At 40.7% G+C, this 13,233-nt stretch overlaps 1 protein-coding gene across 5 annotated transcripts in view; it reads right to left on the reverse strand.

The window, feature by feature from the left end:
• The window catches only part of Gmppa (GDP-mannose pyrophosphorylase A), a 91,458-nt gene extending 79,713 nt beyond the window's left edge, over positions 1 to 11,745 (reverse strand). For 2 of the 5 annotated variants that reach the window (XM_071694162.1, XM_071694161.1), the window contains exon 1: positions 11,028 to 11,261. In XM_071694162.1, the coding sequence (XP_071550263.1) occupies positions 11,028 to 11,070 (43 nt within the window). In that variant the 5' untranslated portion in view covers positions 11,071 to 11,261. Of the gene's footprint in view, positions 1 to 10,866; positions 11,265 to 11,441 lie in introns of those variants that run through there. The other 3 variants (XM_071694159.1, XM_071694158.1, XM_071694160.1) reach the window with 3 other exon arrangements.
• Between the last annotated feature and the right edge of the window lie 1,488 nt (positions 11,746 to 13,233).

The raw sequence follows: 13,233 nt of genomic DNA on the forward strand, positions 1-13,233 counted from the left end.
AACTTAACTCTTATCAAACCACCTCGCACCACATATGATCCTCAAAAATTTCATTTCTAACACATCCACCATCCTCTGTACAGCCGTATCTATTGCCCATGCCTCACACCATACAATATTGTTGAAACTTCTATTCCTTCAAACATATCCATTTTTGCTCTCCGAGATAACGTTTTCTCCTTCCACACATTATTCATCACTCCCAGACCCTTCGTCCCCTCCCCACCCTGTGACTTACTTCCACTTCAATGGCTCCATCTACTGCTAAGTCCACTCCCAGATATCTAAAACACTTCACTTCCTCCAATTTTTCTCCATGCAAACTCAAATCAGTATTAATTTGTCCCTCAACCCTACTGAACCTAATAACCTTCCTTGTATTCACATATACTCTTAACTTTCTCCTTTCACAAACTCTACCAAACTCAGTCACCAACCTCTACAGTTTCTCACATGAATCATCCACTAGAGCTGCATCATCAGCAAACAACAAGTGACTCACTTCCTAGGCACTCTCATCAACAACAGACTGCACACTCGCCCCTCTCTCCAAATTTCTTGTATTTACCTCCCTAATCACACCCATCCATAAACAAATTAAACAAGTATGGAGACATCACACACCTCTGCCGTAGACTGACATTTACTGGGAACCAATCACTCTCCTCTCTTCCTACTCATGCACACACCTTATTATTTCATATACTTTTATTTCTATTACACTTTGTCGTCGTCTCCCGCGTTAGCGAGGTAGCGCAAGGAAACAGATGAAAGAATGGCCAAATCCACCCACATACACATGTATATACATACACGTCCAAACACGCACATATACATACCTATACATTTCAATGTACACATACATATACATACACAGACAAATACATATATAAACATGTACATATTCATACTTGCTGCCCTCAGCCATTCCCATCGCCACTCCGCCACACATGAAATGGCACCCCTTCCTCCTGCATGCACGCGAAGTAGTGCTAGGAAAAGACAACAAAGGCCACATTTGTTCACACTCAGTCTCTAGCTGTCATGTGTAATGCACCGAAGCCACGTCTCCCTTTCCACATCTTGGCCCCACAAAGCTTTCCATGGTTTACCCCAGACACTTCTCATGCCCTGGTTCAATCCACTGACAGCACATCGACTCCCCGGTATACCACATCATTTCAATTCACTCTATTCCTTGCACGCCTTTCACCCTCATGCATGTTCAGGACCCGATCACTCAAAATCTTCTTCACTTCATCCTTCAACCTCCAGTTTGGTCTCCCACTTCTCCTCGTTCCCTCCACCTCCGACACATATATCCTTTTTGTCAATCTTTCCTCACTCATTCTCTCCATGTGACCAAACCACTTCAATACACCCTCTTCTGCTCTCTCAACCACACTCTTTTTATTACCACACATCTCTCTTACCCTTTCATTACTTATTCGATCAAACCACCTTACACCACATATTGTCCTCAAACATGTCATTTCCAGCACATCCACCCTCCTCCGCTCAACCCTATCTATAGCCCATGCCTTGCAACCACATAACATTGTTGGAACCACTATTCCTTCAAACATACCCATTTTTGCTTTCCAAGATAATGTTCTCACCTTCCACACATTCTTCAATGCTCCCAGAACCTTTACCCCCCCCCCCCCCCCATCCTGTAACTCACATCCACTTCCATGGTTCCATCCACTGTTAAATCCACTCCCAAATATCTGAAACACTTCACTTCCTCCAGTTTTTCTCCATTCAAACTTACCTCCCAATTTACCTGTCCCTCAACCCTACTGTACCTAATAACCTTGCTGCTCTTACTTCACATTTACTCTCAGCTTTCTTCTTTCACACATTTTACCAAACTCAATCATCAGCTTCTGCAGTTTCTCACCCGAATCAGCCACTAGCGCTGTATCATCAGCAAACAAAATCTGACTCACTTCCCAAGCCCTCTCATCCACAACAGACTGCATACTTTTCCCTCTCTCCAAAACTCTTGCATTTACCTCCCTAACAACCTCATCCATAAACAAGCTAAACAACCATGGAGACACCACGCACTCCTGCCGCAAACCGACATTCACTGGGAACCAACCACTTTCCTCTCTTTCTACTTGTACACATGCCTTACATCCTCGATAAAAACTTTTCACTGCTTCTAGCAACTTGCCTTCCACACCGTATACTCTGAATACCTTCCACAGAGCATTTCTATCAACTCTATCATATGCCTTCTCCAGATCCATAAATGCTACATACATATCCATTTGCTTTTCTAAGTATTTCTCACATACATTCTTCAAAGCAAACACCTGATCCACACATCCTCTACCACTTCTGAAACCACACTGCTCTTCCTCAATCTGATGCTCTGTACATGCCTTCACCCTCTCAATCAATACCCTCCCATATATTTTCCCATTAATACTCAACAAACTTATACCTCTGTAATTTGAAAACTCACCTTTATCCCCTTTGCCTTTGTACAGTGGCACTATGCATACATTCTGCCAATCCTTAGGCACTTTACCATGAGTCATACATATGTTGAATATCCTTAGAAACCTGTCAACAATACAGTCACCCCCATTTTTAATAAATTCCACTGCAATACCATCCACACCCACCGCCTTCCCGGCTTTCATCTTCCGCACCTCGACCAAAACACCCTAAATCTACCCCTCTATCATCTAACACATTCAACAAACCTCAAAATACTCTCTCCATCTCCCCCCCATTAGCCCCTTTCACCGATGTTCCCATTGTTCTCTTGTCTTATGCACTTTATTTACCTGCTTCTAAAACATCTTTTTATTCTCCCTAGTATTTAATGATACTCTCTCACCCTAACTCTCATTTCCCCTCTTCTTCACCTCTTGCACCTTTCTCTTGACCTCCTTATATCCTTGGTATATATGCCACATGCCTTATATCCTTGGTAAAAGCTTCTCTGCTTCTAGCAATTTATCTCCCTCACCATATACTCTTAAAACCTTCCACAAAGCATCTCTATCAACCCTATCAATTTGTTTCTCTAAGTATTTCTCACATACATTCTTCAAAGAAAACACCTGATCCACACATCCTCTACCACTTATGAAACCACACTGCTCTTCCCAATCTGATGCTCTGTACATGCCTTCACTCTCTCAATCATTACCCTCCCATATAATTTCCCAGGAATGCTCAACAAACTTATGGCTCTGTAGTTTGAACACTCACCTTTATGCCCTTTGCCTTTGTACAATGGCACTATGCATGCATTCCCCTAATCCTCATGCACTTCACCCACAGTCCATACATACAGTGAATAACCTTACCAACCAATCAACAACAGAGTCACCCCCTTATTTAGCAAATTCCACTGCAATAACATTCAAACCCTCCGCCTTTCCGGACTTCATCTTCCGCAAAGCTTTCACTTCCTCTTCTGTTTAACAAACCATTCTCTTTGACCCCTCTCACTTTCTACACCACCCTGACCAAAACACCCTATATCTGCCACTCTATCATCAAACACATTGAACAAGCCTTCAAAATACTCACTCCATCACTACCTGTTATTACTTACCCACTTGTTCCCTTTACCAATGTTCCCATTTGTTCTCTTGTCTTATGCATGTTATTTACCTCCCTCCAAAACATCTTTTTATCCTCCATAAAGTTTAATGATACTCTCTCACCCCAACTCTCATTTACCCTCTATTTCAACTCTTGCACAAGTGTCCTTTCCAAGCTCACTTCCTCTCACCACTCTCTTCTCTCTAACATTCTTTTTTTTTTTTTAGTCGGTCTCCCGCATTTGCGAGGTAGCGCAAGGAAACAGACGAAAGAAATGGCCCAACCCACCCCCATACAAATGTATATGCATACGTCCACACACGCAAATATACATACCTACACAGCTTTCCATGGTTTACCCCAGACGCTTCACATGCCCTGATTCAATCCACTGACAGCACGTCAACCCCGGTATACCACATCGATCCAATTCACTCTATTCCTTGCCCTCCTTTCACCCTCCTGCATGTTCAGGCCCCGATCACACAAAATCTTTTTCACTCCATCTTTCCACCTCCAATTTGGTCTCCCACTTCTCCTCGTTCCCTCCACCTCCGACACATATATCCTCTTGGTCAATCTTTCCTCACTCATTCTCTCCATGTGCCCAAACCATTTCAAAACACCCTCTTCTGCTCTCTCAACCACGCTCTTTTTATTTCCACACATCTCTCTTACCCTTACGTTACTTACTCAATCAAACCACCTCACACCACACATTGTCCTCAAACATCTCATTTCCAGCACATCCATCCTCCTGCGCACAACTCCATCCATAGCCCACGCCTCGCAACCATACAACATTGTTGGAACCACTATTCCTTCAAACATACCCATTTTTGCTTTCCGAGATAATGTTCTCGACTTCCACACATTCTTCAAGGCCCCCAGAATTTTCGCCCCCTCCCCCACCCTATGATCCACTTCCGCTTCCATGGTTCCATCCGCTGCCAGATCCACTCCCAGATATCTAAAACACTTCACTTCCTCCAATTTTTCTCCATTCAAACTTACCTCCCAATTGACTTGACCCTCAACCCTACTGTACTTAATAACCTTGCACTTATTCACATTTACTCTTAACTTTCTTCTTTCACACACTTTATCAAACTCAGTCACCAGCTTCTGCAGTTTCCACATGAATCAGCCACCAGCGCTGTATCATCAGCGAACAACAACTGACTCACTTCCCAAGCTCTCTCATCCCCAACAGACTTCATACTTGCCCCTCTTTCCAAAACTCTTGCATTCACCTCCCTAACAACCCCTATAAAACCTCTATAAAATGTGACCTTTGCCTCCACTAGATAGTGATCAGACATCCCTCCAGCTGCCCCTCTCAGCACATTGACATCCAAAAGTCTCTCTTTTACACGCCTATAAATCAACACATAATCCAATAATGCCCAATGACCATCCCTCCTACTCACATACTTATAGTTATCTCTCATTTTAAACCAGGTATTCCTAATCACCAGTGCTTTTTCAACACACAAATCCACAAGCTCTTCACCATTTCCATTCACAAAACTGAATACCTCACGTACACCAATTATACCCTCAACTGCCACATCACTCACCTTTGCATTTGAATCACCCTTCATGAAAACCCTGTCTCATGCATCAAACCTGCTGACACACTCACTCAGCTGCTCCCAAAACACTTGCCTCTTGTGATCATTCTTCTAATGACCACGTGCATAAGCACCAATAATCACCCATCTCTCTCCATCCACTTTCAGTTTTATCCACAACAATCTAGAATTTACTTTTTTACACTATCACACACTCCCACATCTCATGCTTCAGAAATAGTGCTACTCCTTCCATAGTTCTTGTCCTCTCACCAACCCCTGACTTTACTCCCAAGACTTTCCCAAACCACTCTTCCCCTTTACCATTGAGCTTTGTCTCATTAAGAGCCAGGACATCCACGTTTCTTTCCTCAAACATACTACCTGTCTCTCCTTTCTTTTCATATTGGTTACATCCACACACATTCAGACACCCAAATCTGAGCCTTTGAGGAAGATGAGCACTCCCCACTTGACTCCTTCCGTTTCCCTTTTTAGAAATTGAAATAAAAGGAGGGGAGGGTTTTCATCCCCTCACTCCCGCCCCCTTTAGTCACCTACAACGACATGTGGGGAATATATGGGAAGTATTCTTTCTCCCCTATCCCCAAGGATAATCTCTCTAATGTATGGAAAACAAGTATGGGGACAAATTCTGGTGGATTCCAAGGAAAACCATGAATATGTAAAATGTAATGCCATGGTTGGCAAAATCATATACATTATTCCAAGAATGTATACCAAAAACCATGGTTGACAAAACTGGTAAACATGGGACCTCTAAACTAGACAATTATAACTGAAAAGTCATGCCACTTGCATAAAAATGTATGCCTAACCTCCCTAAAATCAACCATTGCACATAGCCCAAAGCAGCTAAGAGAAAGTTAAACTAGAAGAAATTGGCAAAAAAGTGTTTTAGTTAAACACACTTGTTTTTTCCATAGGTTCCAATGATTTCTTAATTGTTCTAACTCAATTTCATATTACTGAACAACACAATTTTCCCAATCTTCAAAACTCATCACTATTGCTATATATGACATCAATGAAGAAATTATGGTAGACTAACACATCACAGTTATTAGCTGCGTTTTTAAAGGCTCTCATTCTGCATTTATGGAATAACATTAATGTCACAGCATAAATTTGAGCATCATATTTTATCAAATAAATGTATATAAGGGAATAATGATGAGTTATATATAACAATGAAACTTTGAGGATAATCAATGTAAAAGTTCCTAATACACTTCCAATAACAGAATCAACAAAAGAAACAAAAAGCTCACCTAACTTCCCTAGCACTAAGGGTACACTGCAACATAATATTCAATGTTCTCTTCAAAATATATGTCAAACAGCCGAATGTCACCAAACAGATGAGAGACAAAATGGCCATGTGACCCAAGCAGCAAGCCAGAAAAATGTTGGCATAGTTCTACCATAAATTTCAGCTATTAATGTAGGTTTTCCCAATTTCTGTTCATCTCATTCAAGTGCAATACCTAATACTACATTAATTCACCTAACATTTCCGATATAAATAACCCTCTCCAACATTTCTCAATAAAATACTCTTTTACCTATCTTATCTCTGGGAATAGGAGAGAAAAAATACTTCCCATGTATTTCCTGCAAGACAGGCAACTAAAAGGGGAGGAAACAGGGAGTTGGAAATCCTCCCCTCCAGATTTTGCTTTTCCAAAAGAAGGAACAGAAAAGGGGGCCAAGAAAGGATTTTCCCTCTTAGGCTCAGTCCTCTGTTCTTCATGCTACCTTGCTAAGATGGGAAGTGGAAAAATGTGTGAGAAAAAATCTATCTATATCTTCGATGTCCATTCCCTCAAACTCTCACCATGGGAGAAACCACGGCAAAAGATTCTCCACTTACTCCTGTTCTTATATACCTCTACTCTACATCATGCTCTTCAAATTATTGTATTCCTCAAATGCTAAACAAGCATTGCATAAAGAAATCCTTAAATATTTAAAATCATTACTTGTAGTAATGTAGAGATAAACTAGATTTCTACCAAAAATATACATCTCTACATTACACTTCACTTTTTTTTATTTTCTAAACACTGCGGTACTTTTGCAAACAGAATAACTTACTATCCAATGCTTATAGCTACATACAGCTAAATTTGACATCAACCTTATTCTTTTTTACTTATTCTGTTTAGAAACTGCACTCACCTATCATGGTCCCTTTAACCTACCAATCACTTAGAATGTCACACAAATTACGAGAATTTGAAGAGGTTATTCTGCTGATGGATTTACCAATAATGGCGATTCAATAGATTCATGTAGATAGTTTACTTATGTGATTGTATAATTGGATTTATCTATATTTTTATTTTTATTATACTTTGTCGCTGTCTCCCGCGTTTGCGAGGTAGCGCAAGGTAACAGACGAAAGAAATGGCCCAACCCCCCCCATACACATGTATATACATACGTTCACACACGCAAATATACATACCTACACAGCTTTCCATGGTTTACCCCAGACGCTTCACATGCCTTGATTCAATCCACTGACAGCACGTCAACCCCGGTATACCACATCGCTCCAATTCACTCTATTCCTTGCCCTCCTTTCACCCTCCTGCATGTTCAGGCCCCGATCACACAAAATCTTTTTCACTCCATCTTTCCACCTCCAATTTGGTCTCCCTCTTCTCCTCGTTCCCTCCACCTCCGACACATATATCCTCTTGGTCAATCTTTCCTCATTCTCTCCATGTGCCCAAACCACTTCAAAAGACCCTCTTCTGCTCTCTCAACCACGCTCTTTTTATTTCCACACATCTCTCTTACCCTTACGTTACTCACTCGATCAAACCACCTCACACCACACATTGTCCTCAAACATCTCATTTCCAGCACATCCATCCTCCTGCACACAACTCCATCCATAGCCCACGCCTCGCAACCATACAACATTGTTGGAACCACTATTCCTTCAAACATACCCATTTTTGCTTTCCGAGATAATGTTCTCGACTTCCACACATTCTTCAAGGCCCCCAGAATTTTCGCCCCCTCCCCCACCCTATGATCCACTTCCGCTTCCATGGTTCCATCCGCTGCCAGATCCACTCCCAGATATCTAAAACACTTCACTTCCTCCGGTTTTTCTCCATTCAAACTCACCTCCCAATTGACTTGACCCTCAACCCTACTGTACCTAATAACCTTGCTCTTATTCACATTTACTCTTAACTTTCTTCTTTCACACACTTTACCAAACTCAGTCACCAGCTTCTGCAGTTTCTCACATGAATCAGCCACCAGCGCTGTATCATCAGCGAACAACAACTGACACTTCCCAAGCTCTCTCGTCCCCAACAGACTTCATACTTGCCCCTCTTTCCAAAACTCTTGCATTTACCTCCCTAACAACCCCATCCATAAACAAATTAAACAACCATGGAGACATCACACACCCCTGCCGCAAACCTACATTCACTGAGAACCAATCACTTTCCTCTCTTCCTACACGTACACATGCCTTACATCCTCGATAAAAACTTTTCACTGCTTCTAACAACTTTCCTCCCACACCATATATTCTTAATACCTTCAACAGAGCATCTCTATCAACTCTATCATATGCCTTCTCCAGATCCATAAATGCTACATACAAATCCATTTGCTTTTCTAAGTATTTCTCATACATTCTTCAAAGCAAACACCTGATCCACACATCCTCTACCACTTCTGAAACCACACTGCTCTTCCCCAATCTGATGCTCTGTACATGCCTTCACCCTCTCAATCAATACCCTCCCATATAATTTACCAGGAATTTATCTACTATTCTTATAAAAGATTTAAGAGTCTGGATATCATAGGGAGAGGGGTTGGGAGATGGAACTTCTAAGTACGGTTTAGGTAAGGATAACTGGTTTGACCATTCTAACCCTAAACTCTCTGCACTTTAATATTGCAAATCGCTGCAAGCTCTCCAGCAAATCCATCTGGACTTGGTGAAATCAAAACTCATAATTTTACATAAGAACTGATGTTTCTTTTGGGATCTCAATATTTGTAAAAACCCTTCAGTGTGGTTACAATTCAGGAACACCACAAAATGTACGGATATGGAAAAAATGCAGAAGAATAGACCTCCAAAACTCAGACAACTGATTTCAAGTAAAGGAGCATGATTTGGAGCATTACTATTCATCCTACAATGATGAATGAGCAATTCACAAGTTTTCCCTCTGTACTGTATGTTTCTATGAATAATGAGTGATATTGATAACTTTGTGCAATGCAGTATAAAAAGGATAAAATAACAGTTGCAAAGCATGATCTGGAGGACAATATCAAATAATATTAAATACAATTAGAAGGGTAAGGGTTATATATATCAGGGACTTTATTATCATAAAACCAAAGAACCCCTTTCTCTGAAGGGGTTCCTGTAGCTTCAAGGGTGTGCTACTTCAAGTAGCAGTGAAATAAAGCCCTTTGGAGTGAAAAATTCTTCAATAAGACCACATTCCCTTCCATCAGCAAACTATGATAGAGCCTTCCTGGAGCTGATTCTTCACTCCCTTCATTATCACAGGCAGGCTGAGTCAAGGAAATGTCTGGTAGATTACTGTAAAAGTAAGAAACACAAGCAAAACATCAACTGAAACTACAAAAACATCACCTAATCTCACATAGTACTTGAAATAATAGAGGAAATGTGCTATTATTAACTATGTCCTCTGCCTGGGAACACAGTCACTCACTGTGTCATCCATTTGTTGAGATCCAGCACATCTTTTGCTGAGTTGTCATGCATGGGACTGGCATATTTTGATAATATTAAAGGTTAAGATAAATCTTGATATCTATGTATGTTAGGCTTGTTCATCATAATTTCTTTCAACCAAATATATATTTTTTTCTTTATATAATCCCAGAACTTCCATATATTTTCAACCTATCTAATTTAGCATATCACAAACCATGCACTGCAACTGCTATTGCATACTTTAAACATCATACTCAAAGGGCAGTACAAATTCAGGAAATATCTAAAAATATGTATTGTGAAGCTAAACAAGTTTTCTTAAAAAAAAATGATAGTGGGGAAGGCTCTAGTTGAGGGGAAATGTGAGATAAGAGATGAAACACTTCCAGAGCCAATACATACCATGAAAACCTCAGGTAAGGTTCACCACCATCAAACATATTTGTGGTGCCATGCGAAAAATGCGTGTATTATGGTGTCATTTGCATTTAGTTGCTGGGAAGGATGTTTGTTGACCATGTTTACTTCCTCCTCCATGTAACCAATACAGTGGCAGGAAGTTGACGGTATGTCTATGGGTGTATTTCAACAAGATTTTACAAATTACTGTAACTCTCAACTCATAGGATTCTCAAGGTTCTCTTGTGTTGAGAGCATTTAACCTATGCCCCACAACGTCCTTGCTCACCACAGATATCCCAGCTAAAGTATAATTCACAAAAATAACTCTCCAGATCAAAATCCTTTGGAATAAATCACTTTTACTTAATGTAAAGAGTAATGATAAACGTTTACTCCAAGTCCATAAAGTGTATCTTGCCTGTTAATTGTAACTCTACTCAATTCTATAATGTCATTATGTACTGATAAAAAGTAGTCCACAGGAAAATAAAGAAAAAACTAATATGAAACAAGACGCATATCATTTCCCTATCAAAGTCCCCATATTTAACTCACCAATGCAGATACATCAAGCATAATCACCACCTTAAGACCTCCATAAATGTTGACGTTGCAATTTAACTCTTTTTCCTCGCATTAAAGGTGAAGGTAACTCGTGTGACATCTTATCAGCACCAAACACGCAAAATTACGGGAATCACATACAAATTATTCACCTTTCTGTGGACCCCCAATGAGAATAACTGCTTTCAGCATCATCCTGACAGAGGAGCGAGGCCGTGTATGTGAAGGAGGGTGCAGGTAACAACTGACACGTCGGTCCCGGGGTCTGCCAGAAGCCCAGCTGGTGAGGCGGTGACACTCAACACAACACACACACGTCAACGTCAATGCCGCCAAAACCCACTAAACTGCAGTTCGTCTTAATTGGACTGACCTTGTATCATCTTTGAAACTGCCAGCTCAAAATTTCACATGGCGCTAGATTCATTCCCGAGAAGCGCTAAAAAAGCGCCAAATTTACTAAAATGCCAGCGAAACAAATGCTCTTCGAATCATTTCTGCTCTTTGACGTGGCAAATTATCAATAACAGGTATGAATGATTGCTTTAACACTAAAAAAAACTCACCATTATTCCAGATCTGCTAATTCCCAATCCGCAGTTTCTACGCCCTCGTTGTCCTGGGGTTGTGGTAGTCTATGTGAGGGTCGCGGTTGCGATGACTCCTATGCTTTCAATGACCTAATGTTTTTCAGTACATCCTTCGGCAGCTTATAATCAAGACAGCAGTTTTTATTTCTTCTCAATCCATACTTGATGGTTAGTATTGCATTTACGCTTTTAATAGTCTATTTCGAAGCTTTGACATCACGATGTTCATATGACAAAAGATACGCTCGACAGCGATAGAGTGAGGCAGTGTCAGCACAGTCAAAGCCACCTCAGAGAGGTCACTGAAGGAATTTTCTCCTGTTGCATCCCAGTGCTAGGGTGCCAGTGTTCTATTTTCACAATACATGAAGTTTCTTCCACTGGAACTCAATGCATGTGAGAATTTCTTCATCAGCAAACATCTCTACTAATTCCAACATTACAGGCTACATGGGTTGCACTCAGTGATGACAATGAATGTAACACTTAAAAACTGTCTGGCAAATGTTGAAGAAGCTGTTTCACCAACTCTACTACAAACTGTACGCATCTTCCTCGAATATCCTTTTCATTAGAAAACTTACATTTGCCATCTTTTCAAACTCGTACTCCAAGTACGGATGTGGGTTTAAGTGGTTCACTACTGAGTCTCTTTAATTTTCTGCCTGGGATTAATTAGATGAGGTCACTCAAAAGTTTGGTCGGATCCTGAACCTCTGCTTCAAATTTCTCATTTACGCGCTGAACTTCTCCAAGAATATGCTTTAGGAATATCAGGAAGGCATAGTTTTTCTTGTCACAAAACATGTCATAGAGGATCTGGGCTGTGTAAAACCTTTCACCATTTCTTGCCATTTCAAGGTGAATCTAAGTTCAACCCATTGCTGATTCATTTCACAGCCACCGAGTCTGGCTTAGTTGTATTAATTTCAATGGAGCTTGACCACCGTTGATCAAAGAAAAGGTCTTGTACCTTGCTTGGCGAATGGCAAGTGGGAAAACCAATTATAGGCATCTCTGGTCATAAAATCCAGGTTCCAAGGGAGACTCTGTGCTACAGCATGATAAAGCTAGCTTTAGAGAATGACACACACATTGATCAGGATCAGATGAGGAACTTCTAACTTGAGTTTAGCATACACTCAAGTTAACCACCTGACATCACAGAAGCACTGTCGTGACATCACAGAAGCACTGTCGGTGTCAATTGCAACAAGGTTTTGTAACTCTAAACCTTTATTTTTCAAGGACCTCTTGATGGCATCACATATCCCACTAGCATTAAGTCAGTCAGCTCAACAAGGTTCAAGAAAGTCACCACAATCTTCTTACTTTCATAATACGACCGGATAACGATACTCAATAGTTTCGTTACCGTAATGTCATTACTCTCATCAAGTAAGAGGCTAAACTTATGATTGTCTATCTCACCTTTCACGTCACTGTTAAAATGCAGGACAATCACATTGTACACAACTGCATTACACTTCGACCTTTTTAACTTGAAATTCTTGCATCCTTTACTGTCTGCAAATAGTGCTTTGCACAGGTCAATGAGATGATCAACAACACGTAATGAACAATGTTCTGCGATGAATAGTGATAAACTTCCTTCAGTCTCCCGCACGTCATCACACTTTTTCAAACGGAATTGTGGTTTGAGTACTGAATGGCTCTCCAGCTTTCTTGTGTTTAGTTGTTTTGCTGTGTCTTTCGGTGTCACTAAATTTGGCAGACAATGGACAATGACAGTACTTGCAAAGACATT

Source organism: Panulirus ornatus, chromosome 56, assembly GCF_036320965.1.
Source record: "Panulirus ornatus isolate Po-2019 chromosome 56, ASM3632096v1, whole genome shotgun sequence".
Lineage (NCBI taxonomy): Eukaryota > Metazoa > Arthropoda > Malacostraca > Decapoda > Palinuridae > Panulirus > Panulirus ornatus.